General features: G+C 37.9%; 1 protein-coding gene across 2 annotated transcripts in view; it reads right to left on the bottom strand.

The window, feature by feature from the left end:
- Positions 1-15,276, bottom strand: part of ksr1b (kinase suppressor of ras 1b) — a 77,181-nt gene extending 61,905 nt beyond the window's left edge. The window contains exon 1 of one of the 2 annotated variants that reach the window (XM_056473260.1): positions 14,835-15,276. In XM_056473260.1, coding sequence (XP_056329235.1) covers positions 14,835-15,074 — 240 coding nt within the window. In that variant the 5' untranslated portion in view covers positions 15,075-15,276. The remainder of the gene's footprint in view (positions 1-14,834) is intronic. The other variant, XM_056473261.1, reaches the window with a different exon arrangement.
- Positions 15,277-24,221: the final 8,945 nt, after the last annotated feature.

The following is a 24,221-nucleotide window of genomic DNA, read 5'->3' as shown; positions in this document are numbered from 1 at the left end:
AGTAAACAACAATGGGGCACAGGGTAGATTCTGCTTTTCTTCTTGGCTTTGTGGCCATTCATCAAGATGACGACAAGGTTTGTTTAAGCTCAGGTTGACCATGGCTCATTATTATATGTATATATTATTACGGTGTAATGTCTCGGCTGTGTATTTAAAAATAGCGCTTTCTTTGTTTTCATTCTCCTGGCTTGTACACGAGCGAGTGACGTATATTTGCTCCACCTATTTGCGCATCTTGCTCCACCTTTTGGTATCTTTTTGTTGTGCTAGGCACCCTTTCAAAAGGGTACCCAAAAAGTGGTACAGTACGGTTCACTTTTTGGTACCTTTTGACAGTGAAAACAGCCAAAAAAGCGTACCGAACTGTACCATACCGTACTTTACCTTACTCTACCATACTGTACAGTATTACTCAGTGGAAATGGACCAGAAGATTACCTGGCAAGATCGGTCTCCACGAGAATGCAAGTCTGTTCTCTGCGTTCTTGGAATTGAGAAACTGAGCCACTAAGTTGTCCACAAGAACCCTGGTAGGTCACAGTGGCAAATCAACCTGCACCTGTAGCCCAGCAACCAGCCACCTGTGCAGCTGATTAGCTCTCCATTCGTATCTCTATATAAGGTCAAGGCACTAGGGAAAAGCGCAGCTGCGGCATTGGACCGTTTTACAAGCTGCTAACTCCACCGAGAGACACAACAGCAGACGACGGCTTTATGTATGATGACTATATTATCACCTCACTCTGGCAAAATGGCCAAGATAAAATGTAGCACAGTCTTCAAAAGAGAATGAGAGCAGCATGTCATTAAAGTTTTAGGAGCTCTATAGCCGTCTGAGATGGTGTCCTGGCACTTTTCTCTAAGTACCATCTGAGAATGCCCCCATTTGATGTTGATTTGATGCATTGGACTGCCACGAGCGAACCTCAAACACAACGGGGTGTTAGCTTGCACCAGACACAGCCTGGCACAATGTGCAGGAGCACGCCTGTATTCAATGACTATCTCTCCTCTCATCTCATCTGCCGTCTCCGTTACACCTCTCAAGGGGCGGTTGGAGTATGGGGCAGGGGGGACCTGCTTAACTAAAGTGTCCATGTGAGACCTGAGAGGGCAGATCAAGAAACTTGTGACATTTGAAAGAAGCCGGCCTCGCAAGAGAGGCCTGTAGATGCGTAATAAGCTTCACTTTAGAGGACTAAAATGTAAAAAGTGATTGTGCCTGTTACGAAAGTTATCAACAAGTACATTGGAAATCAAGAGTGTAGCAAGTGTGATGCTGATTTCATCACTATGGTTCCTGGTAAAACAATGCTAGAGCCATTTCAGGAAGAGGAGTGTTCCTGGAGAAAGACGTGATGAGGTGATGTAATTTCCGCCTCTACTTTCTGCACTCTCTTTTGATAATTTCACTTTATTTCATCAAACGAGAGAAACATAAAAGCTTTGCATAAAGAAGAGTCAGAGTTGGACCAGATGATAAGGTAACTGTAGACTGTGGTGGAGTGGTGAGGATCCTGTTACACACTGTGTCACCAATACAAGCAAACCCGCTCGTATTGTTTCTGACAATAACATAAAGGAATATGGGCTAACAAACGCAAGGTGATCAGTCCAAAACTCTCAAGGAACAGAGTTGGGCACATGGAGAAGCATAAATGTCTCAATGATGACAAAATGTACAGCATTATACAATAAAGTGCAAGGGTTTGTGGAACATAACACATAAAAAGAGAGAAGGGAGAAAAAGACAGATAAAGCTGTTGAAAAACCGCATGGGGATTTCCTGATTTGAACAAACATTAGCCGGTTGAGAGGCCTATGCTTCACCGCACCTAATGGGCCTCACAGTGATGTGTTAACTTTCCATCCATAGAAACAAAGTGCAAATGAGCCTTAAAAAGCCTTTGATGAGCACTCATGCTACTGACCAAAGACTGGCATTTCCCAGAAACCAAAATTCAGATGCAAGGGAGCCGTGATTCTTCAAAATGTGTTTTTCCCAGATCTCTTCAGTCAATTAAGATCTATTACATGAAAGAGCATCAGCCAGGAATATCCCTCAAGTACTTATGATTACCACTGCCCAGGCATTGAAGACAGGATTGTGTCATCTACATGGTTTTATGAGCTCATATCCAACAATGTGGCAATTCCTCTTGCCATCTACTGAAAATTTTATGATTTTAAAATAAGCCTCGGGCTTATAGTCAAGGTAATTCAGCCAGGTTTCAGGTTTGTTGCATGTAGTTGAACTTTCCTAGTTTTATGTTCTGACTAACAGCTAAAAAAGTCCACATGCTGATTTAGGGGGCATTCACACACTGTTTAAAGTGCACCTATGATAAATCCTCTTTTGTAAGCTGTTTGGACAGAACTGTGTGTAGGTATAGTGTGTCCACTAGGCATTGGCGGGTATAAGATTCTGACGGTATGATAACCTTGGATAAAAATACCACGGTTTCATGGTATTGTGATTACTGCTCTAAAATATATTCTTTTTAAATGTCTGGGTTAAAAACAACAACTTTTTCCCCTTTGAACGCAATATATTTTATTTTGAGAAACATTTCAAATATTTTGGAGCAATGAACATGTCAGGCTAAAAATTCAAATGAATCATTGATTTAAAAATGGCATCTTTTAATATATTTCCTGCTGGAGATACTGATGTCCAAAAAACAACCAAAAAAACTTGAATAAAAAGTCTTATACGTACCTTGGGAACGGTATTACAGAAAATTTTGGCGGTTTTAAAACCTTGACTTTTCCGTGGTATGCATTGAAAACATTATTGTCCCATGCCTAGTTCCCACAGTCATACTGGGGTGATATAAAGACAACAAGTCTCTTTTTTTTTTTATTTCCTGATATTAAAATAGGATCCGAATTTCTCCCATTTTGAGGCCCACTGCAACGTGACGTAGGAGTGCAGTTTCCCCACCCACTGAATTGATTGACAGCCCTGTATTAGCATGTCTCCATAGTAACGTGTATAATCATTTCAACAAGACAGGACCTGCGCAAAGGAACTGGGATTAAAAGATCTGTTCAGCTCTCTGTGATCATCAATCATCATCAAATGTGATCAAGAATAAGTTTTACAAGTTTAAAACTTTTGTCAAACAGTGCAAGTTTGTAATGAATTACAGCGATTTTACCACCTTTATCATTGCCACAGTAACATGTCAGAACAATTATAAAAAAAAAGCTTCAACCCCGGTTTGTGGACGTTACATCAGGTTTATTTTGTACATTAACATAACGGATATCCATACAGCAGTGGATATTAATGTGTATCCTGTCACATTTGCCGTGCAAAAACAGTGCAAAGTTAAACGGGCAGCTGTGCGTGTTTGTCCGCTGTGAGTGTGTTTGTGTGTGAGTGTGCGTGAATTTTGTAACGACATTGTGTGTGACTCATCATTGTAAAAAGCCATATATTAACTCCACAACAAATACATTAAATAATCATTATGAAAGTTCTTAGTGTAGTATTTCTCACAAACGTTATGTGAGATCTGCTTCCTTCATGTCTGTCACTGTGCTATTTATCTGATGCAGCCGTGGCAGAGATTGAGGCACACTCTGACAGACATGTGGGAATGGTGGGTGGGGAGAACTAGCATTAAAGGCACAGGCCACAAAAACATCTACAATGTGTTCAAAGCAGAAAATCCAATGTTCCTAAAGGTATAATAAATAATCTGAGGGTGTTTTGAGCTGAAACTTTACAGACACACTCTGAAGACACAAAAAGACTTTAAAAAGGGACTTAAATCTTAAATCATATTTTAAATCTTAAAATATGTGTCCTTTAACAAACTATTTAAAACTTTGGTGGTCTAAAAGGGATAGTTTACTAAAAAATAAAAATGATGTTATTAATTACTCAACTTCATTACTTCCGTGAGACCTTTGTTTATCTTCGGAATACAAATTAAGATATTTTAGTTGAAATTCGAGAGCTCCCTTTATCATTCAGGTACAGCAATGGTCCTGAGATGTTCAAAGTACTAAAAAAGGAACCAAAAACTGTCCAAACACTCATGTGACTTCAGTAGTTCAACTGTAATCATATGAAACAAAAATAATAAAATAATACTAAATTAATATACGACTTTGTTCGCCTTCGTCTTCTCATCCTTGTAAGGTAAGAGGCACGATTACAATGCACAGTACAATGTATTGCCATTAGAGTAGGCAGCATGACAGGCAAGTGTATTGCCTGTAGTAAACAAGCAAACTGAACTGATGAGAAAGATATAAAGGAACAACAATGTTTTTATAGATTTTTTGGTATTACTTTATCTTGATGCTCCCTTTAATGCATTTTGTTGGTAAGTTACATTGCATCCACATGCCAGCTAATTGTCATTAGATTATAAATACATTTTTAGGTTGGGGTTAGGGTTATTCCAAGTTGACATGTACTTGCATGAAGTTTACATGAAGGAGCAGTATCAGCAGATATTAAGCAGATAGTCTACTAATACTCAAGTGAGAATTAATTGGCATGTAGTTGCAATGCAACTTTTAGTCAACAAAATGTGCAATAGGGACCATCAAAATAAAGTATCACATATATTTTGTGTCCCACAAAAGTATTTTTGGAGCTTAGTATGTTTATAGTTGAAAAACTGTAATGTTTTGACAATATGTTTGCTTCCTATTTTGACTTTGAATGTCACTACAGTAAATGCCTATCTACGCTAACTGTACTTCATTAGGTATAATGACATCATCATCATCAGACCAAAATATATTGGATTAATTTTAAAGTTTATGTTCTTAAATATCTCAAAACCTAAATGCTGGTTGATGTTTGGTGAACAACATCTCTGTTCGACCAACCATGCCCATCCACAGGAAATCCCAAAACCCAACTAACACAGTTTTGTCACCAACACAAAACAAGTAGGAAAAGTGACTTCAACGCACTGCAGTTCCCGGCCAATAAAAAACCCTTGCATTTAAACAACAAAGATGAGCAAGATCTGTCTGTGAGAACGAGCAGTTTTGCAGACTGTCAGACTCTGGCCACAAAGTGGTTTTGGTCAGATCTGTACTGAGCCTGTGAAGAGCATTTAGTGTTAGACAAATGAAAGAGAGACACTGAGAGATAAACAAGATTTTATTTTAAGGACTTCTTATTGCAAGAATGTGTGCACTTTTAAGTGTTCAAGTTGAACTCTTAATAACAGAACAGCTGATGTTTTGTTCCAATAATTAACAGCAGGAAAAAGACGACATGGTTTCATGCTAAACTAGTATTATATTGCATAAAATTCATTGTATGAAACAGCCAATACAAACTAGCTGACAATTCTACACATGTGAAAATGTTTGGTGACACTATTTTGATGGTCCGTTTGGTGAATTTAAGTTACATTACATCTACATGCCAACTAACTCTCATTACATAATGAGTAGACTGTTAGGTTGGGGTTAGGGTTGGGGTTAGGGTTAGGGTTATTGTAAGTTGACGTGTACTTGAAAAATTTCTTATAGTCAGTTAAATGTCTGTTGAAGGAGCAGTATCAACATATATTAAGCAGACAGTCTACTAATACTCAAAATAAAGCGTTACCAAAAGTTTTTTTTATTTAAAAGTTGGCAAAGAATCAAAGGTTAACCAGGAGTTACATGCTTCTTAATACAACTGAACATAGAAGTTGTCTACCACAATGACTTGGTGACCTCCAGACCTCCAAGTTGCTGTTAATATGAATGCCTGACGCCTTTACAAGGAGAGAGTTGCGCCTCTGCTCTCAGAATGAAATTGAACACTCATTGGTTGTTTAGGTTATTGTGAGTAACACATGTTTGTAGGACATCTGCTAGCGTCCAGGTCTGCATCTGTTCTCCCCACTACATCAAACAAGAAGATAAAGATTTTCTTTTGTCCCATCATCGAGACAGATAAATGTGATATCATAATGCAAACTGCCTGTCTCCTCCAATATCCATAAACACAGTCAACACAGTTTATTCTGAGTGCTTGATGTAACCCTACTCCTAATGCAATTCAGCCTGCCGCTTGAAGGCTTATTGTTCGAGCAGAGAGGGAGGGAGGAACACATTGCCTGGACTTTCCACCACTTTTGTTCTTCGGCCCTTTGATGGATGCTCTCTGTCTATACAAAAGTGCTTCGTGAAGCTGCGGTGCTACGGGACTGTGTCGTGTCTAGTCAGATTCACTTTTGTAAACCCTCCATCGGATTGGGGAATCACGTGCATGTGAAGAAAACACACTAAATTTAGGAACAGCCACAATAGCACAAACACACAGCAATCTTTCCAATGGCCTGAGAAGACGAGCCACTAACCAGAGATTCTCAGCTGCCAACCACAGCCACAATGCCTGAATTATCTCCACTTTTTGAAAACAAGCACTGAGAGAGACAGCGAGTTCATCCACAGGAATTTAGAGATTTACTGACAGGAATCTTAATGATAATTGCCATTTAGCGCTATCTCTCTATGCTCTGCCTTGAGCTCCAGGAAACACAAATCACCAGTGTTATCAAAGTTTGTCTAAATGAAGAAAACAGCCTTGTCCAACCATTTTAGTTGAACTGATTGAGATATTTTCAGAGAGATTAAAGAGATTTAACCTTAAGTGAAGTTTCACAAACTAAAGCTGCGGTCACACTGGGCTTTTCCTCCCATAGACTTCCATTCATACGCAAGCGAATGCGTCAAGTTTCGCATGTCGCTGCGGTTCAAAGTTCAAGCTTGGTGAACTCTGACCTGCAAAATCGCATCACTTGACTGCGTAAGACCAATCGAGGATCAAAACATGACCTCTCTGGACAGAAATTTAAAACATGGAGCAATCGCTCGCTTTTTTAATGTCTAATCATCTTGTTTAATCCCGCCCCTTTTCGCAGCGCCGTACGTCAGAATTTCGCACAGACAAAGCCTAGTGTGACCATAGCTTAATTTTAAGAGGAACATGTGATATGATTAATGTGATATGATTAACAGCAGGTCTCTCACTTGTAATCATTAGTAAGCCAATCAGATTAATTCAAACTCACTATAAGTAGCCTGTCTAAAACTCTTCCCTTATCTTTGTTTTCCGAAGAAACCCCCCATCCAGCTCTCGAGAACTACCTGATCTCGTACCCCCTTACATGCTCATTGACCAGGCGGGAGCCCTGGCCTCAATTATCTCCAAGCTCAGGGTTCTCTCCTGGGACAACATGCCAAACCTGCTCTTATTAATAAACAACATCTATGTGTGAACACTTGAATTAAACAGACCTGAACAAGCTACAAATGTTTTTTTTAGGATTAGTGGAAACTTTTGGGTGGATGTGTTTGGCTAAACTGAAAGATTCTGAGATCCATGTCCTGCAGAGTTTATTGCTAACCCTCATCAAATCAGCTGCTAATTTTCAGATGATCCAAAAGACATTTATTAGATTTTTCATTCATTCATTTTCCTTCTGCGTAGTCCCTTCATTTATCTGGGGTCACCACAGCGGAATGAACCGCCAACTATTCTGGCATATGTTTTACGCAGCGGATACCTTTCCAGCTGCAACCCAGTACTGGTAAACTCACAATCACACATAGTTTATTCAATTCACCTGTACCAAATATCTTTGGACTGTGGAGGAACTGGGGAAACTCACGCAAACATGGGGAGAACATGCAAACTTCACACAGAAATGCCACCTGGCCCAGCCAGGACTTGAACCAGCGACCTTTTTGCTGTGAGGCGACAGTGCTAACCACTGAGCCTCCATGCCGCCTTAGATTTTCCAAGAATTTGATTATGATTGAAGCTAAACTCTGTAGGTTTCCCAGTGATAGGTTGCAGCTGGAAGGTCATCCGCTGTGTAAAACATATGTTGGATAAGTTGGGGGTTCATTCCGCTGTGACACCAGATTAATAAAGGGACTAAGCCGAAAAGAAAACGAATGAACGAAACTCTGTAGGACATTTGATAGGCTTAATGTAAATTGTTTCCACAAAGGCCATATTTTGGAGAAATTTTGAGAAGGCAAATTGTATTCTTGAAGGTTCAGGATCTGAGGTTTTTTTTTATATACTTTATTTTTATTTCTCTTTTTTAAAGAAGAAAAAGGAAGGGAAAAAAATACAAAAACAAATAATATCTAAAGAAAGAATAAAAAATACAACAACACATCAGAACTTAATTGAACAGTTGACTTTTCACATATTTCCTTGCAGGTCACATTAACAAATACATTTAAAGATTTGGTTACTCTAAGTCATCCTCTCCATATTTCGAACGTTAGATACAATATCCAACCATTCAGATTTAGTAGGGGGTTTGAGTTGTAGCCACTTTCGAGTTACAGTTTTCTTACTGGTTGTGGTTGCTAGAAGTATTTTTAATAAATACTTGTCTTTTACCATTAAGCTGGCTGCAATATTTTCCAGGTAAATTGTTGTAAAAGAAAAGTCCATTCCATCACCAAAAATATTTCGTATTACTTGCATTACATCCTGCCAGTTTGACTGAATGGCAGGGCAACTCTAAAATCTGTGAAAATGGTTTGCTAAGTCTTTCCCACATTTCCTCCAGCACTGTGCCCTATCCTTCTCCCGTCTTAGCATGCATGTTAACTTGGGAGTTATTAAGGGTGTGTTTTAGATTGGAATGTTGCTTACTAATTAATGCAGTTGTCATGATATTTGTTATATACATTTATAAGAACATGATTAATGAAAATAAAAATAATGCTTAAATTAGACCCTGTAATCCTTGATCGGTATCGGCCAATATAGCTTCAAGTGATCGGTAATCGTGATCGGCCCCAAAATCCTGATCACCCAGACCGTCAGGCCATCACATCTGACACTTTGAGACAGCCTTCAGGACGTCAAGACACTTTTCAAGGTCTGACACCATATCGGTCTACCTCACCTTCCCACAAAAGTCCACGGAAAGCTTTTGATGTTGCTTGCAAATCTGGCAACAGACTGCATACTAGACCTACATCTCCACAGGTATCAAAAGAGTCAGGACCACCTGGAGATCCGTGACTTTAAAAGCAACCTTTCTAACAATGGTGTCACTAGAGTTGTGTACAGAGTCCACCACAATACACAGCATGCTGACCTGACCCACTGAACATCAAAGATAACATCAATTGCATAAGCTGATGACATCATTCATTCATTTTCTTTTAGGCTTAGTCCCTTTATTAATCAGGGGTCGCCACATCAAAATGAACCGCCAGCATGTTTTACGCAGCGGATGCCCTTCCAGCTGCAACCCATCACTGGGAAACACACATACACTACGGAAAATTTAGCTTACCTATTTACTTATACCACATGTGTTTGGACTGTGGGGGAAACCTGGGCACCCGGAGGAAACCCATGCGAACATGGGCCCAGCCTAGGCTCGAACCAGCAACCTTCTTGCTGTGAGGCGACCGTGCTACCCACTGTGCCACTACACCGCCCCTAGTAGACTAGTTAATTAAAACATCCTCGCTCATTCTGGTGCTTTTATTGTGTTTCATAAAATGATCTCTGACCACTATACAGCCTAAAATGCATGATATGTGATATTAACACTCACTGGGAATGCACATATTTTGGTGGCATCCGTACTCGCAGTCTACCATTTGTGTAATGGTCATTTGAAAAGGGCTTGACAAATTTGATGGATAGCCTCACTGAAATGGGCACCAGTGTTTCCAAACAAAATTGAGCTCTTTAGTTCTTTTAAAATGCATTGTTTTCGCAGGTCAATGATACCAGAGTGGTGTGGTAAGCAGCACAGAGCAACCATAACTAAACTTAGGCATTTTAAAACAGAAATGCATTCATGTCAATGGTAGGGTTGCACAATATATTGTTTCAGAATCGATAATACAACGTACACATCTGCAATAGTCACATGATTTAGGATTATAGTTGAGCAGGAACACTTTTTTGCAAGTTTTGCATGTGTTTCTAAGGCCAGTGACTGTAGCTGTTTCCATCCAAAGATGTGAATAAAATTTTTGCGCAAAACTAGAACATCGCGTATACGACATGCAAATAAAGCAGCGTTTCCAATCCATTGAGTCAAAGAGAAAAAAAATCATCACTTCCTGATTAACTGGCACCAAATATCAACAGTAAAAACATAATTTGCTGCGGTAGGAGAAGCTGCCTGAATCTTTTTTTTATTTAAAATTTACTTTTGCCTCAGAAGACAGTAGGCATGGGATGATAACCGTTTTCAAGATATACCGCAGTTTGGAAAAGTCAAGGTTTAAAACCGTCAAAATTTTCCGTAATACCATTCCTAATATATGCGTAATATTTTTTATTAGCTTTTTTTTTTGTTTTTTAGGACAGCAGTATCTCCAGCAGAAAAAATATCCAAAGTGGCCATTTTATATTGTAAAGAAATCTGTGTTTTTGAAACTAATGAAGACAGCAGAAGTCAATGATTTACTTTTATTATTTAGCCTGACATGTTTACTGCTCCAAAATATTTTAAATCTTTCAATAAAATGTATTGTTTTCAAAGGGGAAAAAATGTGTTGTTTTTTACCCAGATATTTAAAAAGTAAATATTTTAGAGTAGTAATCACAATACCGTGATACCGTGAAAGAGTGATATTTTTACCCAAGGTTATCATACCATCAGAATCTTATACCAGCCCATGCCTTGAAGACAGTATGCCGACACGTACTGAAAGTGTGGTGGCGTTTAAAGGCGTGAGACGTGGAGCACAGACAATCACGATTCTGGAGGTTATTAATATTAAAATAACACTAAAACTAAAATGGTGAACTAAAGCCATTTAGAATGACCAAAACAACATTTCAGATGTTTTCCAATGTGCTCAGCCTGCTGGTTTATCCATTCACACATTTTAATCATCACATGATCTCTTACAACTGACTCTTCAGAAAACCATAAAACACATATAAGACGCGAATAAAGCAGCGTTTCCATCCAATGAGTCAAAGAGAACAAAATCGTCACTTCCTGAATAACTGGCGCCAAATATCAATAGCAAAAACGTCATTTGCACTTAATTCTACAATGAAGGCTATTCAGTGTTATTTTACATTTCATGATTTAATTTCTGTACCTGAATACTGTTAAGACTCCTCAGAAAACCAGAAAACACTTTTATCTTGATTAGCACTTTAACATAATTCACTCTCCTCTTCATCCCGATCAATCTAAAATGAATGCATTCTTTCCAAATAAAGCCATTCAAGTAATCTGGTGAATATATATATATATATATATATATATATATATATATATATATATATATATATATATATATATATATATATATATATATATATATATATATATATATATTTCCAATATCATGCAGTTCAAGTAAACTGCACTAAGTATAGTTGCATAGGAAAAGGTAAAACACCTTTGTTCTGGTCTGCCAAAAAAAAAAAACATAAATGGAGAGTTTATGCAAATCACCTACACTTCAAAGTCAACCTGGCAGTACTTTTTTCAAGAGAAGACTAAAATTAGAAAGTGAACATTTAACAGGTATTTAGAGGTGTGTCATACAGAGTACCTGAACTACCTGCTGGATCACTGTCTGACATGTTAATTGCTGTAAAATAAACCTCAGTCATGGAAAGTGAGAGCAGCTCAGTTCATCACTGCCTCTGAATTGTTTCATATTATACCATTTGGAGAAAGACTGAGGTGCTGAAAACCACCAGATGAAAGAAAGGTCTCTTTCCACAAGTTGTGAGAGACTATGCAGTAACTCTTCCCATGAACAAATGTACTGTCAGTGTCCATCCCCACCCAACGCAGAAATGCAACCCATACCCCTGACTCTGCTTGTTGTTGTTCTACCTCAGCACAATCCTTGCTGCATTACAGTCATTTTATGAGCACTAGACTCCTCTGTTTGCATATTGCAATACAAATGTATCTAACACTATATTTAACACTCTACTTTAGTTTGTATATAGCACTCTCATATTGCTTACTGTTTAGCATATTTTTATTGCTTGTAATTATAGTTCACTGTGTGGCCTTGGGCCACCACTCATTATCATTTTCTGTTATATAATGGTTGTTGTGGTTTGGAGGGCATATTTTCCATTCCCTTTCTTGCACTTGGCTTATAATAAGACAAGTGAATAAAAACTTGACACAGCCTTGCTTGAACGGATGCCATTTCTGTATTTAACCATGAGAAATATTTGAAGCACCTCCCTAAGACATACACAGTGAGTAGATAAGCATCTCCGAAATAAGCACCAATCCACCACAATGTGATAATCACCTGTGTCTGTGAGAACTAGCAGCAAAGATGCATCGTTTATTTGAAAAAGCCCATCATGACTAAAAAGTGAGAGTCTGCAAGCATGGATCTCCAAGTGGGATCATGAAAAGTTTTTATTTGGAGAAGAAGGTGCTTGACCTTACTATGTAGATAAACTAATCTTCACGGAAAAGCAGCCATGTTATGTTATTTGAAGAAATACAAACACATTAGGATTAAAAGTGACGCTTTTCCACAGGTTCAACCAACTTGGGATTTCAGTTCACTTTTTGTGGGAGGGGTTAACCACTGTTTCAAAATACCTGAGTATGGTTAAAAATAGCTCCAACGCTCTGTCTGACATATGCTCCACTTGTTTGCAGAGCTAAACTGAGATAACAAACCGTTTGACATGGAACCTACAGTTTTGAATCAGCTTCAGGACTTTGACTAGTTTACTCATCTAGAAGAGATTATTGCAAAAGTATTCCATTGCAGTGATTACCACTAAGAAGAGTTTGACAGTTACTCAAAATGAAAGCATTAGCAACGTCATTATCAAAAGAGCAGAAAAAAAAGCAGACCTACTAACGTTTTGCAAAACAACTTGGCTTAAATGCCTGTATTAAGGTAAAGTTGGGTTTATGTTTACACATTCAGACTTTCTCTTTAATAATATGCTCTTTGCAAATTCTATAGTGAAATCATATAGCAGCCAATGACTATCAAAGTATAACATTAGCACTGTTTATTTAAAGGGCACCTATGATGAAAATCATCTTTAGTAGGCTGTTTGGACAGGACTATGTGCAGGTATAGTGTGTCCACAGTCATATTGGGGTGAGTCTCTTTTTTAATTTCCTGACGTTAAAATAGGATCCAAATCCCCCCATTTTTAGGTCGACTGCAACGTGACGTAGGAGTGCGGTTTCCCCGCCCACAAAATTGATTGACAGCCGCATATGAACATGTCTCAGTATTAATGTGTATAATCAGATCAACAAGACGATGCTTGCGCTGGGATTAAAAGATCTGTTCAGCTCTCTGTGATCATCAATCATCATCAAATGTGATCAAGATTGAGTTTTACAAGTTTAAAAAGTTTGTAAAACAGTGCATGTTTGTAATGATTTACTGCGATATTACCGTATTTATCACCACAACCCCATGTCAGTACAATTATAAAAGAAGATGCTTCAATTCCGGTTTGTGGACGTTAAATCAGGTTTAATTTTGTACATTAACATAACGAATATTCATACAGCAGAGGACATTAATGTGTATCCTGTCACATTAATGCAAAGCTAAATCGTTGTGTGTGTATGTGCGTAAACGACATTGTGTGTGACTTATCATTGCAGAAAGGCTTGAATTAACTCCACAACAAATACATCAAATAATCATTCTTACTGTAGCATTATTCACAAACGTTACGTGAGATCTGCTTCCTTCATGTCTGTCACTGTGCTGTTTATCTGATGCAGCCGAGGCGGAGATTGAGGCACACTCTGACAGGCATGTGGGAACGGTGGACGGGAAGAACTAGGATTAAAGGCACAAGCAACACAAACAGCTACATTGTGTTCAGAGCATTCTGAGAGGTATAATAAATAATCTGATGGGTGTTTTCAGCTGAAACTTTACAGACACACTCTGGAGACACAAAAGACTTATCTTAAATCTTGAAAAGGGGGTAAAATAGGTGCCCTTTAAATGTGAACAATGTTGTTTTCAAGTCAAACTTGCATCTGATTATAGACTGAATATTTAATGTGTCATGATAAACAATATAGAGAGCATGTCACAAGTTTCACTGAACGAATGTGCGAATATAAAACCAACTTTACCTCAATAATGCATGTTTATGCTTTAGCCAAATGCACCATATCAAGTAAACATATTATTATACTCACAACACTGCAACCCATGGCACGTTTAAAGAAGCATCAAGCACTCCATGTTATCACAGATAAAGTGCTGTTAAATTTTTCAACCGCAAACACGTCTACTTAGCATTGCACAAGTAAAGCTTTACATCATAAGGGGGGTTGTCAAATGCACCCTCAATAACTACACCAAACAACCAGGAAGTAAGAGGGGGTTTCCATGGCCCTACAAATTATACAACAATTGTATATTGGGGTAAAGTTGGCTTTATATTAGCACATTAGTTTACGTTTGACTAGTTACAATTGGTAACATGCTGCTTTGAATAATTAGTCTAAAATTGCTTGTAAGTATGACTTCGAAACAACATTAGCACCATTTCTTTTTAATTGACTGTAAACAATGTTGTACTTTAATAGTCATTGGCTGCTAATATGATCTAGAATTTCCAAAGAATACTTATCTGAAATTATATTAGGAAGGTGAAAGTCCAAATGTGCGAATATAAACCCAAATTCACCTCAATGCAATGTATTAACAGACAACATAATGAATGGTTATTAAAGCAAGCACCTATTGCAGCTATTATTGAACACTAAATCACACTATAAGTGGTGCAAACTTGTTTGATGTAAGACTATGCAACCTGTCAAAAAGCACTTACAGGTAGGCATCCAAAAACTAAATGTTATTACCTCTAAAGCACGTATTTCGTGTTGGGTCAGGTCGTTTGAAGCGGCGCATTTGGTCCGGAGCCCCTTCAGACTGGAGATGGAGATCTCGATCAGCCTCTGGATCAGTTCACATTGGTGAAGCGCGTCCATTCCAGCGTTACTGCACTGCAAATGCTCCTCATCACTTGCGACCATATTTCCAACTTTACCAGAGACACTGCTAGTATCCATTCCTCGGCATTGGCACGGCTTTAGGGGCATGAGCTCGAACTACAGCAAAACACTAGTGCAAAGACATGCTGTTGTTAACTAAACGGAGGTGACAGTCCTAGTCTAGATAAGTTCTGTTACTGGTTTGCGGCGCAAACGCACTCGTCAAACATAGTCGTGGACTGGTTTGACAGCCTGACAGGACGTGTTGTCAGCTTGTTCCGCCTCAGATGTTGCATGAATATCCCGTGAAGCCTCTGAGAAGCGCTCGCGTAGGTCTCGCCCTCTGTCAGCTGTTTGAAGCTGTTGGATGCTTTGCAGTGTGGGAAATGAAGTTTTGTTTGCGCGCGCATCAGCAGACCTTTTGAAGTTAAATTAGATCATCAGAAATTATATTTATTGTCGTTGGTATATATTATTATTATTTAATAATGTAAAAAAGAATTCTTTAATATTATATAATAATATAAGACATAGGATATTTGAATGTAAGCCTAATTATTATTTTGATTTGTTACATTATGATAATGTTGTTTTAAAATATCAATTAACCTTCCTGTCGTGTTCGGACTTAAATCACTCATAAATATTGTGTTTTACATCTGATTGCCTAAAGACCTTATGATATCCTCCACACTATGCATTTAAACATTTAAAAGTGATGATCACCTCTTTCATTGAATTTTGAGTGTTAATCAACCTTGTTACACCTGTGGTGTTCCCGGTCAAAAGTGATCGCCATAGGAAATGAATGGGTATCCAGGCTATATTCATTTATCAGACAGAAAACATCCCCACACACACTACCCCAACTCCCTCAGTTCCTCACTCATACACTCACTCACTCATTTCAGACTGAAAAAACCTTTTGCAGGTACACATCTATTGTGCTTATATGTTGATCCTCCTGCCTGATCTCACAAGGAAACAACTATTTTACGTTTTGTCAGTTTAGTGGCTAATTCATATGAGTTCATCAAAACAATTGTAAGATTTTTAAAAGGAGGCATGGCACCCAACCCCACCCCTAAACCCAATCGTCATTGGGGATAAGCAAATTGTACAAAACTGAATGAGATCGTACACATTCATATGGATTAGAAAATATAATATGGAAAGAGTTGGATCCTCCAACGTGAATCAACTTCCTGATAAAACAGTGTATCATATCTTCACACAGAGACAGGTGTCTGTTACGTGAATCCGTCTTTCTTTCTTTCTTTCTTTCTTTTCTTATTTTATTCTTTTTGTTTATTTATTTATTTCTCTCTCTCTGGAAAGAAGCACAGAGAAGGAATCGTGTTCTCTTTCTTTCTTTCTTTCTTTCTTTCTTTCTTTCTTTCTTTCTTTCTTTCTTTCTTTCTTTCTTTCTTTCTTTCTTTCAGCCAATCTCTGAGTCTAATAGGAGCACTTTTAGCTTAGTTTAGCAACATTTTTTTAATATATTAGACCGTTATTATCTTGCTCAAAAATGACCAAAGTATAACTAGTGCTAGTTCTGTGTCCATGCTCACCGTATACACCCTCAGTCACTATTCCCTATATTAGTACACTTGACGGACTGAAAATTCAGTCACTCAGAACACAGGAAAGGATAGCATTTTGTTTGTGCTTTGCTGGTTGATAAATCATTCAGATGGATTAAAATTTCAATTTCTTTGGTCAGACCCTGTGATAGTTATTTTAGCGAGCTGTCTATTAGTAATCAAACAAAGTATTTTGATTTCTGTCATCTATTATTCATTTTGTAATATATTTTCAGTGACACAATGGCTCAGTGGTTGGCACTGTGGCCTCACAGCAAGAAGGTCGCTTGTTCAAGTCCCGGCTGGGTCATTTGGCGTTTCTGTGTGGAGTTTGCATGTTCTCCCCGTGTTCATGTGGGTTTTCTCTGGGTTCTCCAGTTTCCCCCACAGTCCAAAGACATGCACTATAGGTGAATTGAATAAACTCAATTGATGTAGTGTATGTGTGTGAATGTGAGAGTGTATGGGTGTTTCTTAGTACTGGCTTGCAGCTGGAAGGGCATCCGCTGTGTAAAACATATGCTGTAAAAGTTAACGGTTCATTCCGCTGTGGTAACCCCTGATAAGTAATGGGACTAAGAGAAGGAAAAAGAATGACTGAATTCGGCCAATGCTATATAACTTTAGCCAATCACAATAAATAAAATGGTCAGTAATGTTGGCCCATAATCAATATGGCCCTGATATTGTGCATCCCTATAAAACTGATGCATTTTTTTAAATACTGTACCATTTGCTATGACTGGAAACAAAAAACCTATCACAGTCCAATTATATTTTCCTCATTTAACCCAATGGTTCATTGTCAGACTAAGTTGAAACACTGGAAGTATTTTTCCAAGCTACATTTATGAATGTCAGTCTATCATATATTTTACAACCCTTTGTAGAGCATTGTCATATCTCATGTTGGTTCAGTGATACAGTGTTCCCATTATGTCATCACAGGCTCACTTTGTACAAGGGCTGGAAAAACTTGTTGAGTGTGTGTGTGTTGCTCTCTGCCCACTCATATGAGAAGAGCCTTTTTTTAGATCTTCCACTTAGTTACGACCTGCTGGGAGTCCTTGATGTCAACGTATGATTTGTGTAATCAAATTAATAAATAGTCGTATAAATAAACATGACTTTGTTTTGTGTTTCTTCAAGTTACATAACCCCCTAATCTACATTCTGTCAGCACTTGAGGCAACTAAGATTAGAAATTGTAACAGAAAGACATTAAGAAAAGCCAGCGTGGTGTATCAGAAACTCACACTTTCCCCAAGGGAAAGACAAACTATACTCCCCTTCCCAAGAAAGAGACATCATTTCAAAGATGAACAGTAAAGAGGACTGGAGCCTGATAAAAAATGCACTGCAAAACCCAAAACACTTTTAAAGGAACACCACTTTTTATTTTGGAGAAATGCTCATTTTACCCGAGTGTTAAGCAGTTAAGTTTTACCATTTTACTAATCCATTCAGCCGATCTACAGTCTGGCAGGAGCACTTTTAGCTTAGCTTAGCATAAATCAATAAATCAGATTAGATCATTAGCATCTCAACCAAAAAATACAAAAGAGTCTGTGGTTTGTATTATTTTTTCTTTTGTTGTTGTTTTTTTCAGCAGGAAAGCATTTTATGGATGCTGTTTACACAATTTCAAGCAAAGATATAATTTAATATACCACATTTATCGCATTAATATAATTTAATATATCGCCACAGCCTACCTGAGTATTGTTGCTGACCATGCCATCCCTTTATGACCACAGTGTACCCATCTTCTGATGACTACTTCCAGCAGGATAATGTCATAAAGCACAAATCATCTCAGACTGGTTTCCTGAACATGAAAATGAGTTCACTGTACTCAAATGGCCTCCACAGTCACCATACCTCAATCCAATAGAGCACCTTTGGGATGTGGTGGAACGGGAGATTTGCAACAATGTGCAGCCAACAAATCTGCAGCAACTGCGTGATGCTATAATGTCAATATGGATCAAAATCTCTGAGGAATATTTCCACTACGTTGTTAAATTTATATTACGAAGGATTAAAGTAGTTCTGAAGGCAAAAGGGAGTCCAATCCAATACTATTAAGGTGTACCTAATAAAGTGGCCGATGAGTGTAATCTTTAATACCTCTAATATATCTATAATATCATTTTTCTTTAGTATGGCTGAAGTATATAAGAAATATTTAGTGAAATCCTGGCTGAAGAGACATTTATACATGTGATCAGAGGAGGAAATCCCCGTCTATTAGTGACGATCTCTCCTCATTAGTATCAACAGCCCTGAGTAAGAAGCAGCTATCCGGCATTAGAGTTTTTACACCATACCTGCTGAACAATGTGTTGGAGCTACGTGTAGACGTGAAGCATGAGGATGCTCTGCCTTATTTGCTGTTCTGGGTAATCAGTCCTTGGTTTGTGATGGATTATAGTGTGATAAAAGACTCTCAGGGCGCTTGTAGTGTTAAATGATGTCAGTAATTATGTCTGTGTCAGCAAGAGGACAGGAGCTTGATGACTCTGTGGATAGAAATGCTGCTTAGTCAGTGATCTAAATGTAGCCACCCACAATCTTCAAAGTAATGCCACGGCAGAACAGGTTAGGCTTAATAAAGAAAGAAGAGATGGAGAGAGTTCACCAGACACTCCCTTATATTCCAGGTAAGCACTTGGTTATTCTGTGTAACAGTCAAAACATTCACACACTAGACATAAACTGCATTGGTGGATGAAGTCATTCAAATATGGCTTTGCTCATTATAAACTAGCAGAGTGTATAATCTGTTATCAGCTATGAGATGATAACCATCTGCTTAATAACTTAGATAGTGGTGATTAAGGAAATATGTTCACATGACTTGAAGCTAGAAATTTAAACACTTGAACAAACAGACACATCCAGTTTTTATTCATTTCATATTTTATTTTTATACTTCTTTCATATATATAAGGTGTCACGGTGGTGCAGTGGGTAGCACGATAGCCTCACAGCAAGAAGGTTGCTGGTTCGAGCCTCGGCTGGGTCAGTTGGCATATCTGTGTGGAGTTTGCATGTTCTCCCCATGTTTGCACAGGTCCCCTCCGGGTCCTCCGTTTTTTTCATTTTCTTTTCAGCTTAGTCCCTTTATTTATCTGGGGTCACCACAGCGGAATGAACCGCCAACTTATCCAGCATTTATTTTATGCAACACATGCCCTTCCATCTGCAGCCCATCACTGGGAAACACAAACACACTTATTCACACACACCCAATTCACTTGTACTGCATGTCTTTGGAAACCAAAGTACCAGGAGGAAACCCACGCGAACGCAGGGAGAACATGTAAACTCCACACAGAAATGCCAACTGACCCAGCAGAGGCTCGAACCAGCGACCTTCTTGCTGTGAGGTGACGGCACTACCTACTGCGCCACTATGTCGCCCCAACCATAAAAGGAGACTGTGTGCAGCTTTACTCTCTGATTAAACTCATCCTGTGGGATTTACAAGCTTTTTGAGAAATGAGGACGTCACGAATGTCCTCATATTTCACCTCCTTTTTGTAATACCTGTGTCATACCTATGTCATTATACAGATTTGTGTCCTGATATGTCACAAAAACACGTACACACTCACCAGCCACTTAATTAGATACACCTGTTCAACTGCTAGTTAATGCAAATTTCTAATCAGCCAATCACATGGCAGCAACTCAATGCATTTAGACATGTAGACATGGTAAAGACAATTTTCTGCGGTTCTAACCGAGCATCAGAATGGGGAAGAAAGATGATTTAAGGCACTTTGAATGTGGCATGGTTGTTGGTCTGAATATTTCAGAAACTGCTGATCTACTGAGATTTTCACGCACAATCATATCTAGGGTTTACAGAGAATCGTCCGAAAAAGAGAAAATATCCAGTGAGCGGCAGTTCTGTGGATGCAAATCCCTTGCTGTTGCCAGAGGCTAGAGGAGAATGGCCAGACTGGTTCAAGCTGATAGAAAGTCAACAGTAACTCGAATAACCACTTGTAACAACCGAGGTATGCAGAAGAGCATCTCTGAATGCACAACACATCCAACCTTGAGGTGGATGGCCTACAGCAGTGGAAGACTAGGCCTACATCGGGTGCCACTCCTATCAGCTAAGAACAAGAAATTGAGGCTACAATTCGCACATACTCACCAAAATTATACAATAGAGATTGGAAAAATGTTGCCTGGTTCGATTTCTGCTAGCACAGCCTACCTGAGTATTGTTGCTGACCATGTCCATCTCTTTATGACAACAGTGTACCCATCTTCTGATGGCTACTTCCAGCAGGATAATGCCACAAAGAGTGAATCATCTCAGACTGGTTTCCTGAACATGACAATGAGTTCACTGTACTTAAATGGCCTCCACAGTCACCAGAGCTCAATCCAATAGAGCACATTTGGGATGTGGTGGAATGAGAGATTTGCATCATGGATGTGCAGCAGACAAATCTACAGCAACTGTGCGATGCTATCATGTCAAATTGGACCAAAATCTCTGAGGAATATCTCTAGTACCTTGTTGAATATATGCCACGAAAGATTAAGGCTGTTCTGAAAGCAAAAGGGGTCCAACCAGGTACTAGTAAGGTGTATCTAATAAAGTGCCTAGTGAGTTTTACAGAAGCTGGCTTTATTTCTAATAATACAGCATATTGTGTAAACTAGATTATGTATTATTATATATAATTAGTTTTAACGTTATTTTTAAATACTTATTTAATATAGAAGGTGACTATGATTCTTTAGGCAATCACTGGGAAAAAAAAAACTGGTAAAAACGCATGATTTATTAGAGAAAATATGGAGCCATGTGACGTCCACTTGTGCTGAAAGGTTTTTTGCATTTTCATTGGTTAGTTGAGTTCTCATTTTATATATAAAAAATAAAGCAAGAAAGAAAAAATAGGGAAACGAAAAAAGGAAGGAGAAATAGTGTTTCCCGGAGGCAACAAAACATGATACCATAGAAAATTGTTAATCACTTTCACTGTGCTGTTTGGATCATAAAACCTGATAATAAAAGTGACTATGAGTGAGTATATAGTGCCTCCTACTGGGAAAACAAGGCAATAACAATTTTGATTAAAAATTAGCTGTAATTGTTTTGCAGCGCTTTTTCAGCAGATTGTTGTTGTCAGTGTTAGTATAAGATGTCTGCTCCAGAAAGTCTGGTTTCACCTTTCACATGATCTATGCAGAGTCTGTCCTAGTTGTGGTGCTGAAGCGTTAGATGCAACATCAGGGCAGGAAATGATTCACAATCAGAAAAGTATTTGGTTCACAGGAAGTTGGGACAATTGAAGGAAGACTAAAAAATGCACCGCACTTATTTCTCAACGGCACATAGCATGATTGCTAAAGAACTGTAAATGTAAAAGGGTGTTACCTAAGAACTTTCTTTCCAATAATTATGTCTATGAATAATTACCAGATTATTAAGGTATGCCTTTGCCTTTGATCTGCAGAGAATATTTCATTACATTATAATGTCCTTAAAATATATTATATATAATATACAGTTGCAATCAGAGTTATTAAACCCCCTTTGAATAGTTTTTTCCTTTTTTAAATATTTCCCAAATAATGTTTAACTGAGCAAGGAAATTTTTACAGTATGTCTGGTAATATTGTTTCTTCAGGAGAAAGTTTTATTTGTTTTATTTAAGCTAGAATAAAAGCAGTTTTAAAAATTTTTAAAGCCATTTTAAGGTCAAAATTATTAGCGCCTGTAAGCTTTATTTTTTCGATAGGCTACAGAACAAACCATCGTTATACAATAACTTGCCTAATTACCCTAACCTGCCTAGTTAACCCAATTAACCTGGTTAAGCCTTTAAAATGTCACTTTAAGCTGTATAGAAGTATCTTGAAAAATATCTAGTAAAACACTATTTACTGTCATCATGGCAAAAATACAATAAATCAGTTATTAGAAATGAGTAATTAAAGCTATTATGTTTGAAATGTGTTGAAAAAATCTCTCCGTTAAACAGAAATTGGGGAAAAAACAAACAGGGGGGCTAATAATTCAGGGGGGGGGGGGGGGTATGGGTTCTAATAATTCTGATTGCAACTGTATATATTGAACACCATAATCAGAAACACTGTCCTGTTTATTTATTTATTTATTTTTTACATGAGTTTTAGGAGACTTTTAAATTGGATATTAATCCACACTCTTAAATATATGAAGAAGATAAAGTCTATGAAGAATTTTTCACATCCATGGAGCCACTTCATAAAGGTTCATGCAGTGAAAAATGATTCTTTAGCTCAAAAACCTTTCTTTACATATACGTTTTCTTTATATTTTCTTACATTTACGTTGTCTTTACATTTACTTTTCTTTACACTCATCTCTACAGGACAAATTATAATTTTACAGGCTAATTTGTTTGAAAAAAAAAATCCTGACCCTTTCTTCTTCTAAAAAGGTTTTAAGCATTATTTACAGTGAACACGTCGCATGCTGTATGGGTAGAAATAGATTCACGTTCAGTGAGTGTTAGCTGAGTGTCGCACAGCTGTAACAGCAGAGAGCGCGCGTTCACTGTATATTCAGCAAAAGCGTAGAGACCGAGAAGCTGAGGCAGGGTGCGAATATGTATATAGCTTGCTGATAGACTGCCCAAAAAGATAGACTGTTCAGAAGACACATTTTCTTGTTAAAAAAAGAAAGATCTACTGAACGTTGACAGTATTTGTGGACTGGATGTTCGTACTGGTTGCTTTAGGGCAAAAGCAGGCTCATCAGGTAAATCATGAACGTGTAAACCGGTTTTTCAGAATTTCTGGAATTAGTGTACTTGATAAAAAATTATGTAATAATAAATATTTCGAAATTTTCCAAAATAAAAAGTATAACAGGCAAACTTCACTGCATTGACTTGACTGAAAAAAAGAGGTTACCGCATAAGTACTGCATTCACAATAAAACAAATGATCTTCAGAAAACATATCCATTAAATGAATAGTACTTTGGCAGAGTATATTGAGAGTTCGTGCTCTTTTTGTAAAATTGAAGATGAAACCATGATTCATTTATTTCAGAGTAAAAAACCCTTTGGAATAGCTTAATATGGGCATTTATGCAATAGCATTTCGATTACAAGATTTCATTTGTAACTATAAAGGCAAGCTGGTAAAACTAATATAACCTGAGAACTAGTCTACATTATTCATTTCTTTATTTTTGTTGGACATTTTTAAAAATTCGAAGCCTTTTTATTGAAATTGATGTATTTATTAAATCTCTTTGACTGGTTTAAAACAAGATATGTGCTCTTCTTGGAATATTATGACAATTATTTTGGATGTCTTTGCTGTATTTGTGTAATTTATTTATTTAATCTTTTTTTACAGTAACAGTAACAGACTGGCGGTTTATTTTCTGGACCAGACTGATTTTAGCAGCTCATAAAACCACATAAACCGAGTGTAATAATAGGCTGAACACAGCAGATACAAAATGGCTTAATGGTGTGAAATTTATGACTATAATACCGGCGACAAATGGCTTAGTGGTTAGCATTGTCACCTCACAGCAAAAATGTCACTGGTTCGAGTCCCGACTGGGCCAGTTGGCATTTCTGTGTGGAGTTTGTATGTTCTCACCGCGTTCGTGTGGATTTTCTCTGGGTGCTCGGGT

This window comes from Danio aesculapii, chromosome 15 (assembly GCF_903798145.1).
Source record: "Danio aesculapii chromosome 15, fDanAes4.1, whole genome shotgun sequence".
NCBI classification, from domain to species: Eukaryota; Metazoa; Chordata; class Actinopteri; order Cypriniformes; family Danionidae; genus Danio; species Danio aesculapii.
Note: the sequence above shows the minus strand (reverse complement) of the source record. Positions and strands in the feature narration are given on the sequence as shown.